This window comes from Rana temporaria, chromosome 2, assembly GCF_905171775.1.
Source record: "Rana temporaria chromosome 2, aRanTem1.1, whole genome shotgun sequence".
Classification (NCBI taxonomy): Eukaryota; Metazoa; Chordata; class Amphibia; order Anura; family Ranidae; genus Rana; species Rana temporaria.
In genome coordinates, this window is record NC_053490.1 from 112,991,805 (window position 1) to 113,008,932 (window position 17,128).

The 17,128-nt window shown below is 42.6% G+C and overlaps 1 protein-coding gene across 5 annotated transcripts in view; it reads right to left on the minus strand.

The window, feature by feature from the left end:
* The window catches only part of HDAC7 (histone deacetylase 7), a 459,678-nt gene that overhangs the window by 49,835 nt on the left and 392,715 nt on the right, over window positions 1–17,128 (minus strand). For 4 of the 5 annotated variants that reach the window (XM_040340777.1, XM_040340778.1, XM_040340779.1 and 1 more), the window contains 6 exons: window positions 14,945–15,062; window positions 14,182–14,291; window positions 10,635–10,757; window positions 8,897–9,006; window positions 7,791–7,956; window positions 5,239–5,432 (listed from right to left, as the gene is read on the minus strand). In XM_040340777.1, the coding sequence (XP_040196711.1) occupies window positions 5,239–5,432; window positions 7,791–7,956; window positions 8,897–9,006; window positions 10,635–10,757; window positions 14,182–14,291; window positions 14,945–15,062 (821 nt within the window). The remainder of the gene's footprint in view (window positions 1–5,238; window positions 5,433–7,790; window positions 7,957–8,896; window positions 9,007–10,634; window positions 10,758–14,181; window positions 14,292–14,944; window positions 15,063–17,128) is intronic. The other variant, XM_040340780.1, reaches the window with a different exon arrangement.

Genomic DNA, 17,128 nt, shown 5'->3' on the forward strand with positions numbered 1-17,128 from the left:
GGCACGTCCATCGGTTAAAAATCAACGCATGCTCAGACTAAATTAGGGGACGGGAGCGCTCGTTCTGGTAAAACTAGTGTTCGTTATGGAGCTAGCACATTCATCACGCTGTAATAGACAGAAAAGCGCGAATCGTCTTTTACTAACACAAAATCAGCTAAAGCAGCCCCAAGGGTGGCGCCATTGGATTTGAACTTCCCCTTTATAGTGCCGTTGTACGTGGTTTACGTCACCGCGTTCTGACACGATCGTTTTTTTAACCGATGGTGTGTAGGCACGACTGACCATCAGTCAGCTTCATCGGATAACTGATGGAAAAATCCATCAGACCGTTTTTATCGGATTGACCTATCGTGTGTACAGGGCATTAGCTTACAGATCACTGTACTAATGCATCCCATGTTAGCTCCGGCGATCTCTCCACTGGGCTATTGTGTTCTGACAGGGGGACCTGCCAATGTCTGCGAGCGATGATCAGATGCTTTTTTTCCAGCATGCTTGTTTGACTGGCTTTTGATGGACAAGGAGCTGTACACACGGGCCAAACGTTGGCTGGTAACTGCCGAATCAATCGCTTTCAGACAAGTTTTTTGCCCCATGTTTATATGGCTTAAACTGAAAGTAGTGTGGGGGTAGTCTTGCAGTTCTTATGGAACATTTATAAAAAAAAGAAGCCCAACGTGTCCATACCAGTAACTGTACGTAGAAGAAGCGCCATCGGCTGGTGTACAGACTATTGGAAGTTGAAAATCTTTAGAGTGCTTTAACACTGAAAGCTGCAGTGGCGCTTTGTCGGCGGTTCGGCGGCGCTTCCTGTTGATTTCAATGGGCAGGGGCGCTTTAGGAGCGGTGCATTTACCACTCCTAAAGCGCTGCAAAGAAGCTGCTGGCAGGCCTTTTTTTGAAGCCCTGCCAGCACAGTGCCCCAGTGTGAAAGCAGATGAGGCTTTTTTCAGGCGCTTTACATGTGCTATTATTAGCGCTAAAGCGCCTGAAAAACGCCTCCAGTGTGAAAGGTGTCTCATATCTAGAATATAGGGTGTATTCAACGTACAAGCCATTTACAATAATACTGAATTACTGTATATACAATGACAATGGCTGGGGCAAGATGTGGTTAAAAATGTATATTTTGCATGTTAATCTGCATACAGTGGACCTATGGCCCCTTTCACATGTGCGGACCGTATGTCCGCTTTTTCATCCATCTGTTTGCGGATGAAAAAGGGACATACATTGGTCCCTATGTGATTGCGGGTGTCAGCGGATAACTGATCCGCCCCGTGTGAAAGGCTTCAATGTTGTGCATTTTGGGTTATTTCTCCATAAATGTTACTAGCGCTTTATCAGTACCATTAAAAGGAACTGTCACTTATGTGTAAAACTATTCTCTGGAGTTTTTTCTTCCACCTTGCTAACCTCACAGTATTAAACAAGGACTAGAAAACCACAGACCTCGCAAAATGTTATAGCATAAAAATGTTTTCATTGTTTGTACCGGCTGCAATTTTAAATCAACTTTAGCAGGAATTTCAGCATTATCCTTAAAGGGGTTGTAAAGGAAAACAATTTTTTCCCTAAATAGCTTCCTTTACCTTAGTGCAGTCCTCCTCCACTTACCTCATCCTTCCATTTTGCTTTTAAATGTCCTTATTTCTTCTGAGAAATGCTCACTTCCTGTTCTTCTGTCTGTAACTACACACAGTAATGCGAGGCTTTCTCCTGGCGTGGAGAAAGCCTCTTGAGGGGGCGAGCAGGAGTGTCAGGACGCCCACTAACACACAGCTCCCTTCTCTATCTGCAAAGTAGAGAGTGTCCTGACCCTCCTGCTCGCCCCCCCCCCCCTCAAGAGGCTTTCTCCACACCAGGGAGAAAGTGTTACATTACTGTGTGGAGTTCCAGAGAGAAGAACAGGAAGTGAATTTTTTTTTTTACCTTTACAATCCCTTTTAAAGAGTTCTTGGTAAATCTTTGTGAAAATGACTACAATTTAGATTTAGATTGGTAGCTCCATGAGCAGGGCCCTCCTATTTATTATATATTGAACTGTATTGTAATTGTATCATCCCCCTTAATATTGTAAAGCGCTGCACAAATGGTTGGCACTATATAAATCCTGTATAATAATAATCATGTCACTGATTCCATTTATACATTATCCATAAGGTACTGGAATATAGAGGAGGTACATATTAAGTATCACCCAAAATAGATATTTTAGTTTTTAGTATATAAGGTACTAGAAAGAGTTATACCACTGACAATTTCATCATTAGCTCTCATGAACTTTATCGGTGAGATCATTATTTTTTGTAACTGGGTCAGATATTTGCTTATGAACACCAGAAACTCCCAGGTGTAAGGGAACAGAGTTTAGTATTACAGCAGGGAGATCGTGCTGTCAAGAGTATGAAAAACATAGAAGAAACCCGGCTCCATTTAGAACTACAATACCACTTTTGAGCAAACTGACCCTTTAAAAACACATTTAGACACAAACGTGGTTAGGGCTCTTTGTCTTGGCGCAGTGTTATTTATGAGCAGCAGAGGAGGACCATTTATGACTCAAGCTGCAATATCATAAATCTTTCCCTTCCATATCAGTAGAGATTGTTTTGCACTGATATACAGTAGGGTGCTTTGTAAAATGAAAGCTGATGACTAACAGCCCTGCCAGATAGAGCCACACAGGAAGTACTGGATAATTAGCTTCTGAGGTTTCCTGTATTGGGACAACATGACAAAGCTGAATATTCCAACAATGGGACATTTCCAGGAAAAGACAAACATAAAAAACAAAAAACAAATGTGACTGCATTCCAACATGCAGCAATGTGGGGTCCATGTCTTAAATAGATGTCTGGACCATTAAAGTGTATGTGAAGACATTTTTTTCAGTTTTGAGTAGACTCTCCATCAAATTGCCTAGTTGTCAGCAGAACAAGTAGTGGATTTGCCTTTCAATGTATACAAATGTTCTGGTGACAACAGTATAGGACAGTGATGGCGAACCTTGGCACCCCAGATGTTTCGGAACTACATTTCCCATGATGCTCAGCTACACTGCAGAGTGCATGAGCATCATGGGAAATGTAGTACCAAAACATCTGGGGTGCCAAGGTTCGCCATTACTGGTATAGGAGGAATTTCCCGTGTTGTGAGATTTCCTCTCACTTGTATCTCCAGGACAGGGAGTGAAGGGAAATCCCCCCAAGAAGACAGACAAAAAAAAAAAAAAGAAATTGCCATAACAGTGTTTTTAAAACTTCTATTCTGTTCAAAACTAAAAAAAAAGTTCCAGTTATACATACACTTTAACCTCCCTGGCGGTATGATTATTTCAGAAAAAAGGTGCTGAAAGCGGTACCATTATTTGCAAGGAAATTTGACGTTTTTATACTGTAGGCCTGTAATTTTTAGGAATAACTGACTTAAATCTGACCAAACAAGAGTCTAGTAGGCATCCTGGGTATGACATTTTTTTAAAAACAAAATTATAAATTATAATATAATAAATAATTATAACAAATAATAATATAATTATAATAAAAATTATTCAAAATTGTAATCAACTCAAAATCAATGAAATTTGCTCAGTTGCAGAATTGGCGCTGTCATTACTTTTATTTTTTTATGACGAATTTCCCCACAAATCGCTATCGCTCAATTCTGAAAGTGATTATAATTTATTATCGCTGTTTTCTAGCTGCTCTAAAACCATTTTTGACATAAAGGGACACTTTTGGTTGCTATGGACAATCTACAGTTTGCAGGCAGAAATAAAAAAAATATTATATTAACCACTTAAGCCCCGGACCAATATGCAGCCTAAAGACCCAAGGTGTTTTTACAGTTCGGGACTGCGTCGCTTTAACAGACAATTGCGCGGTCGTGCGACGTGGCTCCCAAACAAAATTGGCGTCCTTTTTTCCCCACAAATAGAGCTTTCTTTTGGTGGTATTTGATCACATCTGCGGTTTTTAGTTTTTGCGCTATAAACAAAAATAGAGCGACAATTTTGAAAAAAAAGCAATATTTTTTACTTTTTGCTGTAATAAATATCCCCCAAAAACATATATAAAAACATTTTTTTTCCTCAGTTTAGGCCGATACGTATTCTTCTACCTATTTTTAGTAAAAAAAATCGCAATAAGCGTTTATCGATTGGTTTGCGCAAAATTTATAGTGTTTACAAAATAGGGGATAGTTTTATTGCATTTTTATTTTTTATTTTTTTTTTACTACTAATGGCGGCGATCAGCAATTTTTTTTCGTGACTGCGACATTATGGCGGACACTTCGGACAATTTTGACACATTTTTGGGACCATTGTCATTTTCACAGCAAAAAATGCATTTAAATTGCATTCTTTATTGTGAAAATGACAGTTGCAGTTTGGGAGTTAACCACAGGCGGCGCTGTAGGAGTTAGGGTGCACCTAGTATGTGTTTACAACTGTTTGGGGGTGTGGCTGTAGGAATGACGTCATCGATCGTGTCTTCCCTATAAAGGGAATGACGCGATCGATGCGCCGCCATAGTGAAGGACGGGGAAGCCGTGTTTACACACGGCTCTCCCCGTTCTTCAGCTCCGGGGAGCGATCGCGACGGAGCGGCTATAAACAAATAGCCGCGCCGTGGTCCCGGATCGCTCCCCGAGCGGACCCGACCTCCGCATGTAGCGGGGGGGTCTCGATCGGACCCCCCACCCGCTAATAGGCGAGGACGTACGTGTACGCCCATGTGCCTGTACGTGCCATATTGTGGACGTATATGTACATGCGGGGGTCGGGAACTGGTTAAAGAACATGTAGGGCACTGGGCAGACCACTAGGGACAAGGGGGTGTGTATTTTTTACATACAGTATTGTAATCTATAAGACTGTATGTAAGGTGTTTGTTTACCTTTTTGAATTTATCGCCGTTCTCCGCTCCTGTGCGTCGTAACGTCGCAGGGAACGGAGATCGGCGGCACACAGAGGCACTGTGTGAATCGAGCGAGGACCCGCTCGCTCACACAGCGCGGTGGCATCGCTGGATCCAGGAACAAGGTAAGTAAACCAAGCCTGTGGATTCAGCGAGGCGAGCCCGATCGCAGCACAAAAATGTAACCCTGAGTCAGACTCGGGAATACCGCCAGGGGGGTTAACTAATACAGCTATATTAGCTAATATAGATACTTTTGCTACTTTGTGAAAAGCCGGCCCACTGGGTAGCTACTATCGTATCCTGTGCTTACCTTATTTGCCCGTTTCAAATAATCAGGAAGTGCTGCATATTGCTGCTGGAGGAGTAGTTGCTGTTGGAGTGTTTTAGAATTTTGAGGAAGAGGCTCAGAGCGGGTCCGACTTAAGGCTTTGTGGTGCCCAGTAGCTGACAAATGGTCAGGGTTGATAAGGGGATGGGTGAACTGCAGTGGAACAGAACTCAAGCCTTGAAAAGAAAGAGAAAGAAGAGATAAATCTATATTAAAATTCCTTTTATAATCTGGAAATGTGATATTCACTTATACCACAAGGTGGCAGTAAAGACATTTTATAACCAGAAAATTGCTAACCAAAATAATTTATCATGAGTGCTCACTGCCAGGTGGATAAATCAGTTCTGAGACCGGGAATCTTTGAGCCTAGGTTCACACTTGTGCAATGCAGACACCGCATGTGATTTGCACCGCATTCCTGTGCACATCACATGCGATCTCTATGCAGTGCGATTTCAGACACACATTTTGTATGGGTGAAATCACATAGCATTCACACCAAAATGGCGCAGGACCCTTTTTTCCCTCGCACCTGTATCACATCCCATGGGTGTTCACACCTATGCAATGCGATTCTGGCAATCCCAATACATTTTGCGATCTGTTGCAGGGTGTCTTTAAGATAACACTGACATCTGCAGCAAAATGCAAGGACGCCATATGATTACAATGCAGTGTGGGAAACGCACAGGAATACAATACAATACAGCATATACAATTGCGACAGAAGTCATATACAGTATATGCAAATGAATGTTATTAAAAATGCCCTTTCCTTTTCAATCTGCAGTGCTGTCATTTTCTGAAAATGCATTGCAATATGGCTACCTGGAGGCGTTCTGTACACAGATGTACAAAAGTTCCCCCAGAAATTTCATTTCCTGTCTGTGTGATTGGCTTACTGATTTTCCCAGATTTTCCCCAAATCATTTTGAAATCCCGTGCAACAAAAATTTCATTTTTATTGAGATACTCCCAAAAGGAAAATCACATCTAAAGGGATGCAGACCCTTTAGAATCCTCATTAGAATCTTACAAGTGCAGCAGCTGATTGATAATTATGAAATCACTCCCATTACCATTAACGCTGCATATGGACACAGACAAACAACTATTTCTTCAGAACAACAAAGGGGAAATGTTTTTTTTCATCAAAAGTGGAGCTACTCTTTAAGTACATTGCCACAAGGAGCCTTTAATACAGTATAAGGGGTGTATTACCATACAAAGCAGTTAGGGCCATTGGGTGTATAAGGACATATATAAGGGCTTAAACACTTGCTGTCCGCCCTATAGTAGTTTAATTGCTACAGGGCGGCAGCTGTGCACAGAATCATGTATTTGACATTTGCGCCTGTAGGGGGCGCGCCGTTGCTGCTGTGAATATTCACAACAGAAGCTGATCTGCGGGTGCCATGCTGCATTCATGTGTGTCTTATTTATCTGCATGAATTGCACCTTTAAATAATTCTGACAGTCTCCTGTGAGGATTTCCCATCTACCAAAGACACTTGGAACGCTTGCAGTTAATTCTATCCAGCCCTCTGATAAGTGCTGTGAACTCAAGCGATCGGAAATGAACTAATGGCTTACAAAGTACAACACTCCAGTTTAATTACTGTCACAGCTACAGCGCACCACTAATAGCAGAGTACCTTTAATTAAATTGGTGGGTTTGCCATTTTGCATAATAAGCACATTGGAAAAAAACAACCCAATAATGTCTGCAAGTTTGTGAGACTAAACAAAATAATAGCTAGCATGTGGGAAACTTGTCGGCAACCAACATCTACTAGCTGTGTTGATGAGGGGGGGTCAAGCCATTTTCTTTCCTGCAAAAGTGCTCTGTCTATGGCCGGTCTTATACTCAATTTTAGAACTAGATTCTTCAAGCAGTTTTCATTCCCAGGTCCGCCATCAGGGGGGTACAGGCATTACACCTGTAAGGAGCCCGATGGTGCCCAGGGGCCCGGCTGGCCCCCCTCCCATTTTTTTTTCTATTACACCTGTAAGGGGCCCAATGGTCCCCAGGGTCCCTTACAGGCCCGGCCGGGGCCCCTCCCTCCTTTTCTTTTTTTTTGCATTAGTAAGGGGCCCCGATGGTCCACCCCCCCCGGTTATTATCTAGCATCAGGAGAGATTAGATCACACTTTTTTTTTTCCGTCAGCCCCCCCAACCCCCCCCCCCCCATGGTTCTCTGCTCTAGGGGGGCCCTGCCGCGTTCTTGACGTTCAGAATTTCCGACATTTGTGTGACCGTGTGTATGCAAGACAAGTTTAAGCCAACATCCATCGGGGAAAAAAAATACAAGGTTTTGTTGTCGGCATGTCCGATCGTCTGTATGCGGCATTACAGTTAGAAGATATTTTAGAATGGCACAAAAAGATTTATGGGTTGATACGGACAAACATTTCTGCCAGGCAGCAGTGTGGCTTGGGAGATACAGGTAGACAACAGCAGGGAGGTCTTCAGAAATAAGCTCATCTGTATGCAAGTGGCAATCATCGACTTTTTAACCAAAACGACATACCTGCAACCATCGATGCATGCGTAGGCTCTAGAATGATGACAGGTTGGAGACGAGTTGCCAGAGAATTCGTACCATCATGGCTTTCTATACCTGGCATGTACACAGTGGGATGTGTCAGGTGTGACACTCGATGTATCAGGCTTGGCATGGACCTCCGTTCCATCTCCTAAAGTGGGAACAGATTACAGTGGGTATTATAAAATTATAAACACGTAAGCATTTCTGAAGTGGTAAGTATTCTGTAGTGCCAAGACATTTAACGCTGACAAGGCAATTACTAAAATGTTATCCATCATATTTATCCCACGTTCACATGGGTGTGACTTGTCATGCGATTTGACGGGTCAAATCACATTAAAGTCGCATGCTATTGTCAGCAATGGAACTGTTCAAAATCGTTGCAAGGCCTACTTTGTAGTGCTGCACCGTTTTGAAAAACTAGTTCCTGGACTACTTTTGGCGATTTCAGGTGCGACTTGCTTAGACATCTGTGCATGAAGTCACATAGATGTCAGCCAAGTCTCACCTGAAGTTGCCCTGACATGCCACTTTGAAATTGTGTGATTTCAAGGGAAGTTGCATGATTTCAAAGCCGCATTCCGTGTGAACCTAGACTAAAAAGGTAAAAAATGTAGTAGGTACCACTAGCCTGTAATTGGGTTCACTGCGCTTCCCAATTTGGGGACCAGTGCAGTATTTCTATGCATGGCTGCTGTCTGCTTACATGAGGTAGGAGGGGTGGGCAGCCTACTCTTATGCCGCGTACACACGATCGGTTCGTCTGATGAAAACGGTCTGATGTTTTCATCAGACGAACCGATCGTGTGTGGGCCCCATCAGTTTTTTTCCCATCGGTGAAAAAACTTAGAACCTGTTTTAAAATTATCTGATGGTTAAAAAAACGATAGAAAAAAAAAAAGATCGTCTGTGGGGAAATCCATTGGTTAAAAATCAACGCATGCTATGCATGCATTGGTATATATGGTCTGTAGTGGGGGCATTAAATAGGGTAATGGCATCGGTCTCTACTAGCCTCATGTAACAGGTTCCTAGTTTTGTATTTTATTCTGCAGCCTACTCCAGCCAAAAATGTATCCTGTCCTTACCTCTGAGGCAGCTCCAGGCAAGGAGGACAAACTTCCATTCTCAGCAGCCAGGCTGTCATTGGGTGAGCTGCAGCCGGACACTGGAGTGCTGCTACTGCTGGGAGAGGAGTCTGTAATGGAAACAGAACAGATTGAAAAAGTCTGCATGATGACGTTATGTGCTATTACAGAGTTTGCATGTATATAGAGTACAATAATTTCTGTCAGTATGTTCTTGTGACAAGATGAGGGTTGTCTGGCAGTTAGAAGTCCACATGTTTGCCATTGCCTTTATGATTCAGGGTCAGAAAAAGCAGCAGCAGAGAGGATGATGGGATTTCCCCATCAGGATGAAGAAATGGCCTGAACACAACAGTGTCTAACCAGATTAGAAAAAAGAACCATTCAAAAGAAAACACTGGTTGAAAAAAAAAAAACACCTAAAGTGGAAGTTCAGCCATAATCTAACTGACGCTAAACCTACTCTCTGCCACATTCTAAACCTAATCTATCTAAACCTGTAAAAGCAAAATCACTATTCATCCTTTTCTGAAGCCGATCCGGTTTGATCTTCAGCGGCGGCTGCTGTGTAGAGGGAGACAGGCATTTTACAGCCATTGTCGGCTATCAAGTGACTTCACCCATAGACTTTCTATGGGGCTTCCGTTGTCAGCGGCATCGCCTGCATCTGTCTACACAGAGAAGCCGCCACTGACATCTCAGCGTGGGACCGGAACTTCAAAAACAGGCAAGTATAGCAATCTCTTCTTTACGGGGCTAGATAGATTAGGCTTAAGCCTCATACACACGATCGGACTTGCCCCGAAGGGTGTTGTCCGTGAACTTGGTATGCATACACACGGTAGGATAAGCAAACACGAACGTAGCGACGAAATAGAAGTACTACGTGTTTTTTCTGCTCTTTACCGCCACCCTTTGGGCAACTTCTGCTATGGTTGTCTGATCTTAAGCATTGGTTTTGAGCATGCGTGTTTGTACTTTGTACTTTAGTCCGATGGACTTGTGTACACACGATCGCATTTGCTCCATCGAACAATTGTTCCCGGAAAGTTTGTCTGTTCTCACAGCAAACATTTGTCCGATCAAAAAGCAAAAAAGTGTGTCTGATGGAGCATACACACGGTCGGATTGTCTGCAAAAACAGGTTCGTCGGAGGTCTGTTGTCAAAAAGTCAGATCGTGTGCACGGACCTTTAGAATGTGGCTACGGGTAGGTTTAGTGTTTAACAATTCCATTTACATCTATTGTTATAAGTGGACACCTGATTTGCAGCCCTGTACTATAAGACAATGAAGCTGTCCAGTCCCACCTTCTCCACTATATCACTGACGGCACAGATTATATGTGACAATTATTACACCATGGCAGTTTTTCCTGATTCAGACCTGCTGTGACCAATAGGTTAAGAAGGAGAGAAGGAGAGATGTTACACCTAACCTTCATATGTGTTCTGGCAGTTACTGGTTGTGGACGCCATTAAAAGCATGTTTGTTATAAAAGTTTTGATTTATTTAATTATTAGTAGGCCTGTTGGACCACAAAAAAAGTGCTTTAGAGACTTTTATACACCAGATTGAATCCAGTCTTAAGGTTTAATGCTTCTTTAAAATGATGCATTATTCAAGGAGACAAACTAGTTGGGTATAAGACAGGCTTATCTCATATGTGCCATTAGTGCCGGTGACCACAGCAATGAAAAGCCAGACATGTTACCACCTCCGACGTGTCATTCACCCACCCTGTGTTTCTGGGGGTCTTCTTCTAACTGCAGGTGGAGCGCTTTCCTTGCGTGTAAGTGGGTTCTTCCTCCTCTCCCCCGACTTCTTGGGTCTGCAAGGCCACTTCAAGTTTGGCTCAGAGGCTGCAGGGAAATTAAGTGCACAATTCTAAATGTTAAGAGCTCAAAAGCAACTCCGCCAAGTTCTGGCTGGGTTGTTACAAAGAACCAGAACTTGAATGCTGAAGTGATTTCCTGATGTACTATATTAAATCTGGAACATGTATCGAAGTGATCTAAAATAACATGTTATATGGTTCCCAAGCAAGTCAGAAATCAGGAAAAAGACTTAACCTATAATAGGGCTTTATAAATTGTCATTTTATTTATTAATTTTTTACATATAACTTGTTCATGGCCTAAATATGATCCATTTTCCATATAAATATTAACATTAGACAGAGGGTTCCCAGAGTACAGCACAGCAGTTTGCTTGGCCTGATAGAGACCAGGACTAGCTAATAAGAGAGGAGGCCCAGCTGTGTTGTAAACAATGGACTTTTCCCCTTTAAAGGCAAAGAGCTGTTCCACAAGTCATCTAGTGGAGGATCTTGCACCACAAATATGTCTTAATAGGTCTCAACCTTTAATATTTTTTTACCATTAGAGCTGACCTATTATGTAAAAAGTGATCAATTCTTGCTGAGGTACTTAAAGGCTTCATGCACACTGGAATAAAAAACTTTGCTTCTACAGGAGTTGTGTGTTCTGCCTGTAGAAGCAACTCAATGTTATCCTATGTGTCCATACACATTAGGACGTTTACAGGCATATTTTTGAGAACAACGTTTAGAGGCAGGAAAAAAAAACCTTCTCATTCGCGTTTGATTGGAGCTCACTGGCAGAAAAAAAAAACGTAAAACTCTCCCAAACTCCTCTAAACTTTGTACAAAAAATGCTCTATATGGACGTTTTAAAATGTGTCTCTTCAGTGATTTGCTACAGAAAACACAACACTGTAAAGTGATTGGATTGACGGCAAATACTTGCCTTTTTAATTACATGATGGATGCATTTTACACCCATGACCTTTGTTTGAACAGCCCAAGGGCTTGTATACATGGACTTCAGACTAAAGCTGGCCATACACTGTTTAATAGTAAGCCGATTCCAGCTGGCAGGAAAAATTTGAGCAGTGCATGGTCCTGCTGGCACCTCTCTGTTCAACAAAAGTTGATTGTTCTATCGACTTTTGTCAAAGAAGCCCGTTGGGAAATTATCAGTTTCCCACATTATCACTGTGCGGGGATCAGTTGTCAGAACACAATAGCCTCATGGGGAGGATTGATCCATCAATGGTGTTAATGTGGCGCTGTTTATTTTGCAAATTGGCGAAGGTTATTCTCCGATATGTGCCTTTTAAGTTTGTTTTTCTACTTGTAATGTTGCATATTAAATAGACATTACGCTTTTAAGTTCTACATACACTTATGAGGTATGGACATCCTTTTGCTGGTCTCCTATGCCTGCCCTTGGACTTCGAAGGGCTGGCTCAATCTCAGGACTATGGACTAACTTCTGACGCCTCCAGTTTTATACTTGTTAACCCATGATGTGTCCACCACAGTTTTTTTGTACTTTTTGGTTGATGTGTTTTCAATAAAACCCTTAGTACAAGAAATCTATTAATGCATGTCCAACCTAAAAATCCAGTCTAATGCAGAAAACTTTCTTGCATACGAGATTAGTCCAAGACAAATTTGAGGGCAGTTAAGACCTATCTTCGCAAATGCTGACCTCAAACACCTAGCAAAGGAAACATTTATAACCTGCTCTATAAGGAATGAATTCAAAATTCATACACTGAGGTCCACACGGGTGAAAAATGCTTTACAAACATATGAAGCAAAACCTAAATGCATATACAGTATCTCACAAAAGTGAGTACACCCCTCACATTGCTGTAAATATTGTATTATATCTTTTCATGTGACAACACTGAAGAAATGACACTTTGCTACAATGTAAAGCAGTGTGTGTACATCTTGTATAACAGTGTACATTTGCTGTCTGCTCAAAATAACTAAACACACAGCCATTAATGTCTAAACAGCTGGCAACAAAAGGGAGTACACCCCTAAGTGAAAATGTCCACATTGGGCCCAATTACCCATTTTCTCTCCCTGGTGTCATGTGACTCAGTAGTGTTAAAAGGTCTCAGGGGGGTATGGGGAGCAGGTGTGTTAAATTTGGTGTTATCTCTTGCACTGGTCACTGGAAGTTTAACAAAGAACTCTGAGGATCTGAAAAAAAGAATTGTTGCTCTACATAAAGATGGCCTAGGCTATAAGAAGATTGCCAAGACCCTGAAACTGAGCTGCAGCACAGTGGCCAAGACCATACAGCGGTCAACGGGACAGGTTCCACTCAGAACAGGCCTTGCCATGGTCGACCAAAGAAGTTGAGTGTGCACATACAGCGGGTTGTCTTTGGGAAATGGACATATGAGTGCTGCCAGCATTGCTGCTGAGGTTGAAGGGATAGGGTGGGGTTTCAGCCTGTCAGTGCTCAGACCATAAGCCGCACACTGCATTAAATTGGTCTGCATGGCTGTCGTCCCAGAAGGAAGCCTCTTTTAATGATGATGCACAAGAAAGCTCACAATCAGTTTGCTGAAGACACGCAGACTAAGGACATGGATTACTGGAACCATGTCCTGTGGTCTGATGAGACCAAGATAAACGTATTTGGTTCAGATGGTATTCAAGCGTGTGTGGCGGCAACCAGGTGAGGAGTACAAAGACAAGTGTGTCTTGCCTACAGTCAAGCATGGTGGTGGGAGTATCATGGTCTGGGGCTGCATTAAATGCTGCCGGCACTGGGGAGCTACAGTTCATTGAGGGAACCATGAATGCCAACATGTACTGTGACATACTGAAGCAGAGCATGATCCCGTCCCTTTGGAGGATGGGCCACAGGGCAGTATTCCGACATAAGGACCCCAAACACACCTCCAAGACGACCACTGCCTTGCTAAAGAAGCTGAGGGTAAAGGTGATGGACTGGCCAAGCATGTCTCCAGACCTAAACCCTATTGAGCCTCTGTGGGGCATTCTCAAGTGGAAGGTGGAGGAGCGCAAGGTCTCTAACATCCACCAGCTCTGTGATGTCATCATGAAGGAGTGAAAGAGGACTCCAGTGGCAACCTGGAAAACTCTGGTGAACTCCATGACCAAGAGAGTTAAGAAAAATAATGGTGGCCACACAAAATATTGAAACTTTGGGCCCAAATTGGACATTTCCACTTTTGTTGCCAGTAGTTTAGACATTAATGGCTGTGTGTTGATTTATTTTGAGGGGACAGCAAATTTACACTGTTATACAAGCTGTACACTCACTACTTTACATTGTAGCAAAGTGTAATTTCTTCAGTGTTGTCACATGAAAAAATATCATAAAATATTTACAAAACAGTGAGGGGTGTACTCACGTTTTTGAGATACTGTATGCACTAGTCTATAGCCACCTCCATTTTATCATTAGTCAGCACAGCAGATAACAACTTTACCTGTTCTTCTTAGAGGAAAATGCTCAGGATTACAGTTGCTGGCAGCATCCTGGGGAATGAAATTGTTGGGAAGAGGAGGATGAGGTTCCGGTTCAATCAACTCAGGAGGCCTGAAAATAAACAAACCACCGCTTTCCTTACTAATGTTTAAATCATTTATCATATACTACATTTATGTGTTTCTATACAATGTACTTTACATAAATAGGGAGGAAAATATATGGACAGCCGCACTCCAAAAAAAGTTTTCAGTTGCCCTTATTGGTAAAAGGATAAAAGCACTACAAGTCACAGCAAACAGTGGGATACACAGGTAACGCGTTTCGCACTAATGTCTAGTGCTTAGTCATAGTACTTTAAATACTGTACAATCCCATCAGTCCCTGGCTGCAGATGGGCACCGATCAGGCTGCATTGATGAGGATGCAGATGGGCACTGATCAGGCTGCATTGATGGGCAATGGCGAGGCTGCAGATGGCCACTGATCAGGCTGCATTGATGGGCAATGGTGAGGCTGCAGATGGGCAATGGTGAGGCTGCAGATGGGCAATGGTGAGGCTGCATTGATGGGCAATTGTGAGGCTGCAGATGGGCACTGATCAGGCTGCATTAATGGACAATAGTGAGGCTGCAGATGGGAAATGGTGAGGCTACATTGATGGGCACTGGTGATGCTGCATTGATGGGCACTGATCCTTATTTTTTTTCAAAGTTCTTTATTTAAAATTTATGGAGAAACAACTTGACAGAAGTTACGGTTACCTGTAAGGCATGGCTTGTCCGCTGTGATTGGTCACGTTATTGCGGTCAGGTGCTACTTGCTGCTTGTTCCGAATCATCTCCAACAGTTTCTGCTTCACTGCTGGGCTGGCCATGGCACCTAGAACCACAGATTATAAAAGCAGAAAATAGTGACAACCAATTCTAGTGAACGAAGGTGTGTACCTTCATATACATATTGTCCAAGCCTATAGGAAAAGACAATCTATCTAGACACTCATTGATATGTTTTGTTAGTTCAGCAGAGAAAACAGCAATCCTTTGGATGATCAGATTCCATACAGGAACACTTTAACGTCTTCCGCCAAACTAAACTGCACAAGTGTATAGGATCAAAATGTAAATGAGCAGATAAAAGCTGCCAAACACGTTCACTTCCAGTCTTATTTAGCTGTGTCTTGGCCGTACATTGCATGGAACAAGTTCAGCACAGCTAGTGCTGCATAACTCTGCGTCAACACCCCAAATAAACAGCAGAAATAAATAGGAAATAAGCAATAAATCTGCATTACAGCAGTGTCAAAAAACGTCCACTCAATTCTGAAACCCGCGCCTGCCTATTCCTGTGGGATGAGGGGTTGTACGCTCACAAGGAGGTCGTTTCAGCAAGCAAGACTTGTACTTCATAATTGCATACCCAGATCTGAGCTCATTGTATTCTCAAATAAGTCACAGCACTCCTCCTGCCTTGCCAGAGATGGACAACTGGGTACGCAGAAATTGATGGCCCAATGGTTCGTTTATAACCTTTTTAGATCACAACTATTGTATCTATCCCCAACGCTACACATAATAGTGAGCAAGAAGAAACTATAAACCGTTTCAAGCAGTAGGTGGCACACTTGCATTGGAAATTTCCAAAGAAACAAGTCCGCTCATCCTTTCTTGTATACATTCGATTTGTTGGCAATAAGAACAAAAAAAGGCAACTAGGGTGTATATGAAGATTTACAAATTAACTTTGTCTCATTTTTTATTGGTATTAAAAGGCTATTTAACACCTAAGCTGTCTTAAATTACAAATCGAACACATAAATGCAAAGAGTTCATACCCCTTTAAAGAAGGTTTGATATTTACTATTTGCAGCACAGCAGTGTGTCTGGGGATGTATATTCATTGCCATTTTAGGTAGGTGAGAGGCTGGAGTTAGAAAGTAAGTAGCATCTAGTTATAATTGAGAACCTCTGCATGATGCATGCTCTATACCAGGGGTCTCCAAACTTTCTGAACAAAGGGCCAGTTTACTGTCCTTCAGACTTTCAGGGGGCCACGCTTTGGCCAGTGGGAACATTGCCCCATTGTTGGTATTATGGGAAGAAATTGTTCCCTATCATTACTGTCTTCAGGTAGGAATAGTGCCTCATTGTTGACATCAGGGGAAGGAATATTGCCCCATCATTGCTGTCAATAGGAGGAATCATACTCGATTGTTGGCATCAGTGGGAGGAATAGTGTCCCATCATTTGTGTCAGTGGGAGGAATAGTGTCCCATCATTTGTGTCAGTGGGAGGAATAGTGTCCCATTGTTGGGGTCAGTGGTAAGAATAGTGTCCTATTGTTGGTATCAGTAACAGGAACTATGCCCCATTGTTGGCGTAGAAGAAATAGTGCCTTGGGTCAGAGAAAGTGTGTTCCAATGGCCTGATAAAGGCAAGGACACATCCACTGCTCTATACCATGGGTGCCCTCCAGCTATTGCAGAACTACAAGTCCCATGATGCATTGCAAGGCGGACAGTTACAAGCATGACTTCCAAATGCTGAGGCATGATGGTATTTGTAGTTCTGCAGCAGCTGCAGGGCCACAGGTTGAGCACCCATACCCTATACCACAGGTCTTCAAACTATGGCCCTCCAGTTGTTCAGGAACTACAATTCCCATCATGCCTAGTCGTGTCTGTGAATGTCAGAGTATTACAATGCCTCATGGGATGTGTAGTTCCGCAACAGCTGGAGGGCCATAGTTTGAAGATCCCTGATCTATAAAAATAGAAAAAAGGTATGCAGCCTATTGCCCAGAATTCTTATGACCCAGGGAACATTGAGAAACTAGCTCCTGCTTACCCTAGATATTTCATACAAGTGTGACTTCTAGAAAAGTACTCACAGGCTTATTTTGTCATATTTTTGGGATATCTGATCTACACACAAGCACATACTGCAAAA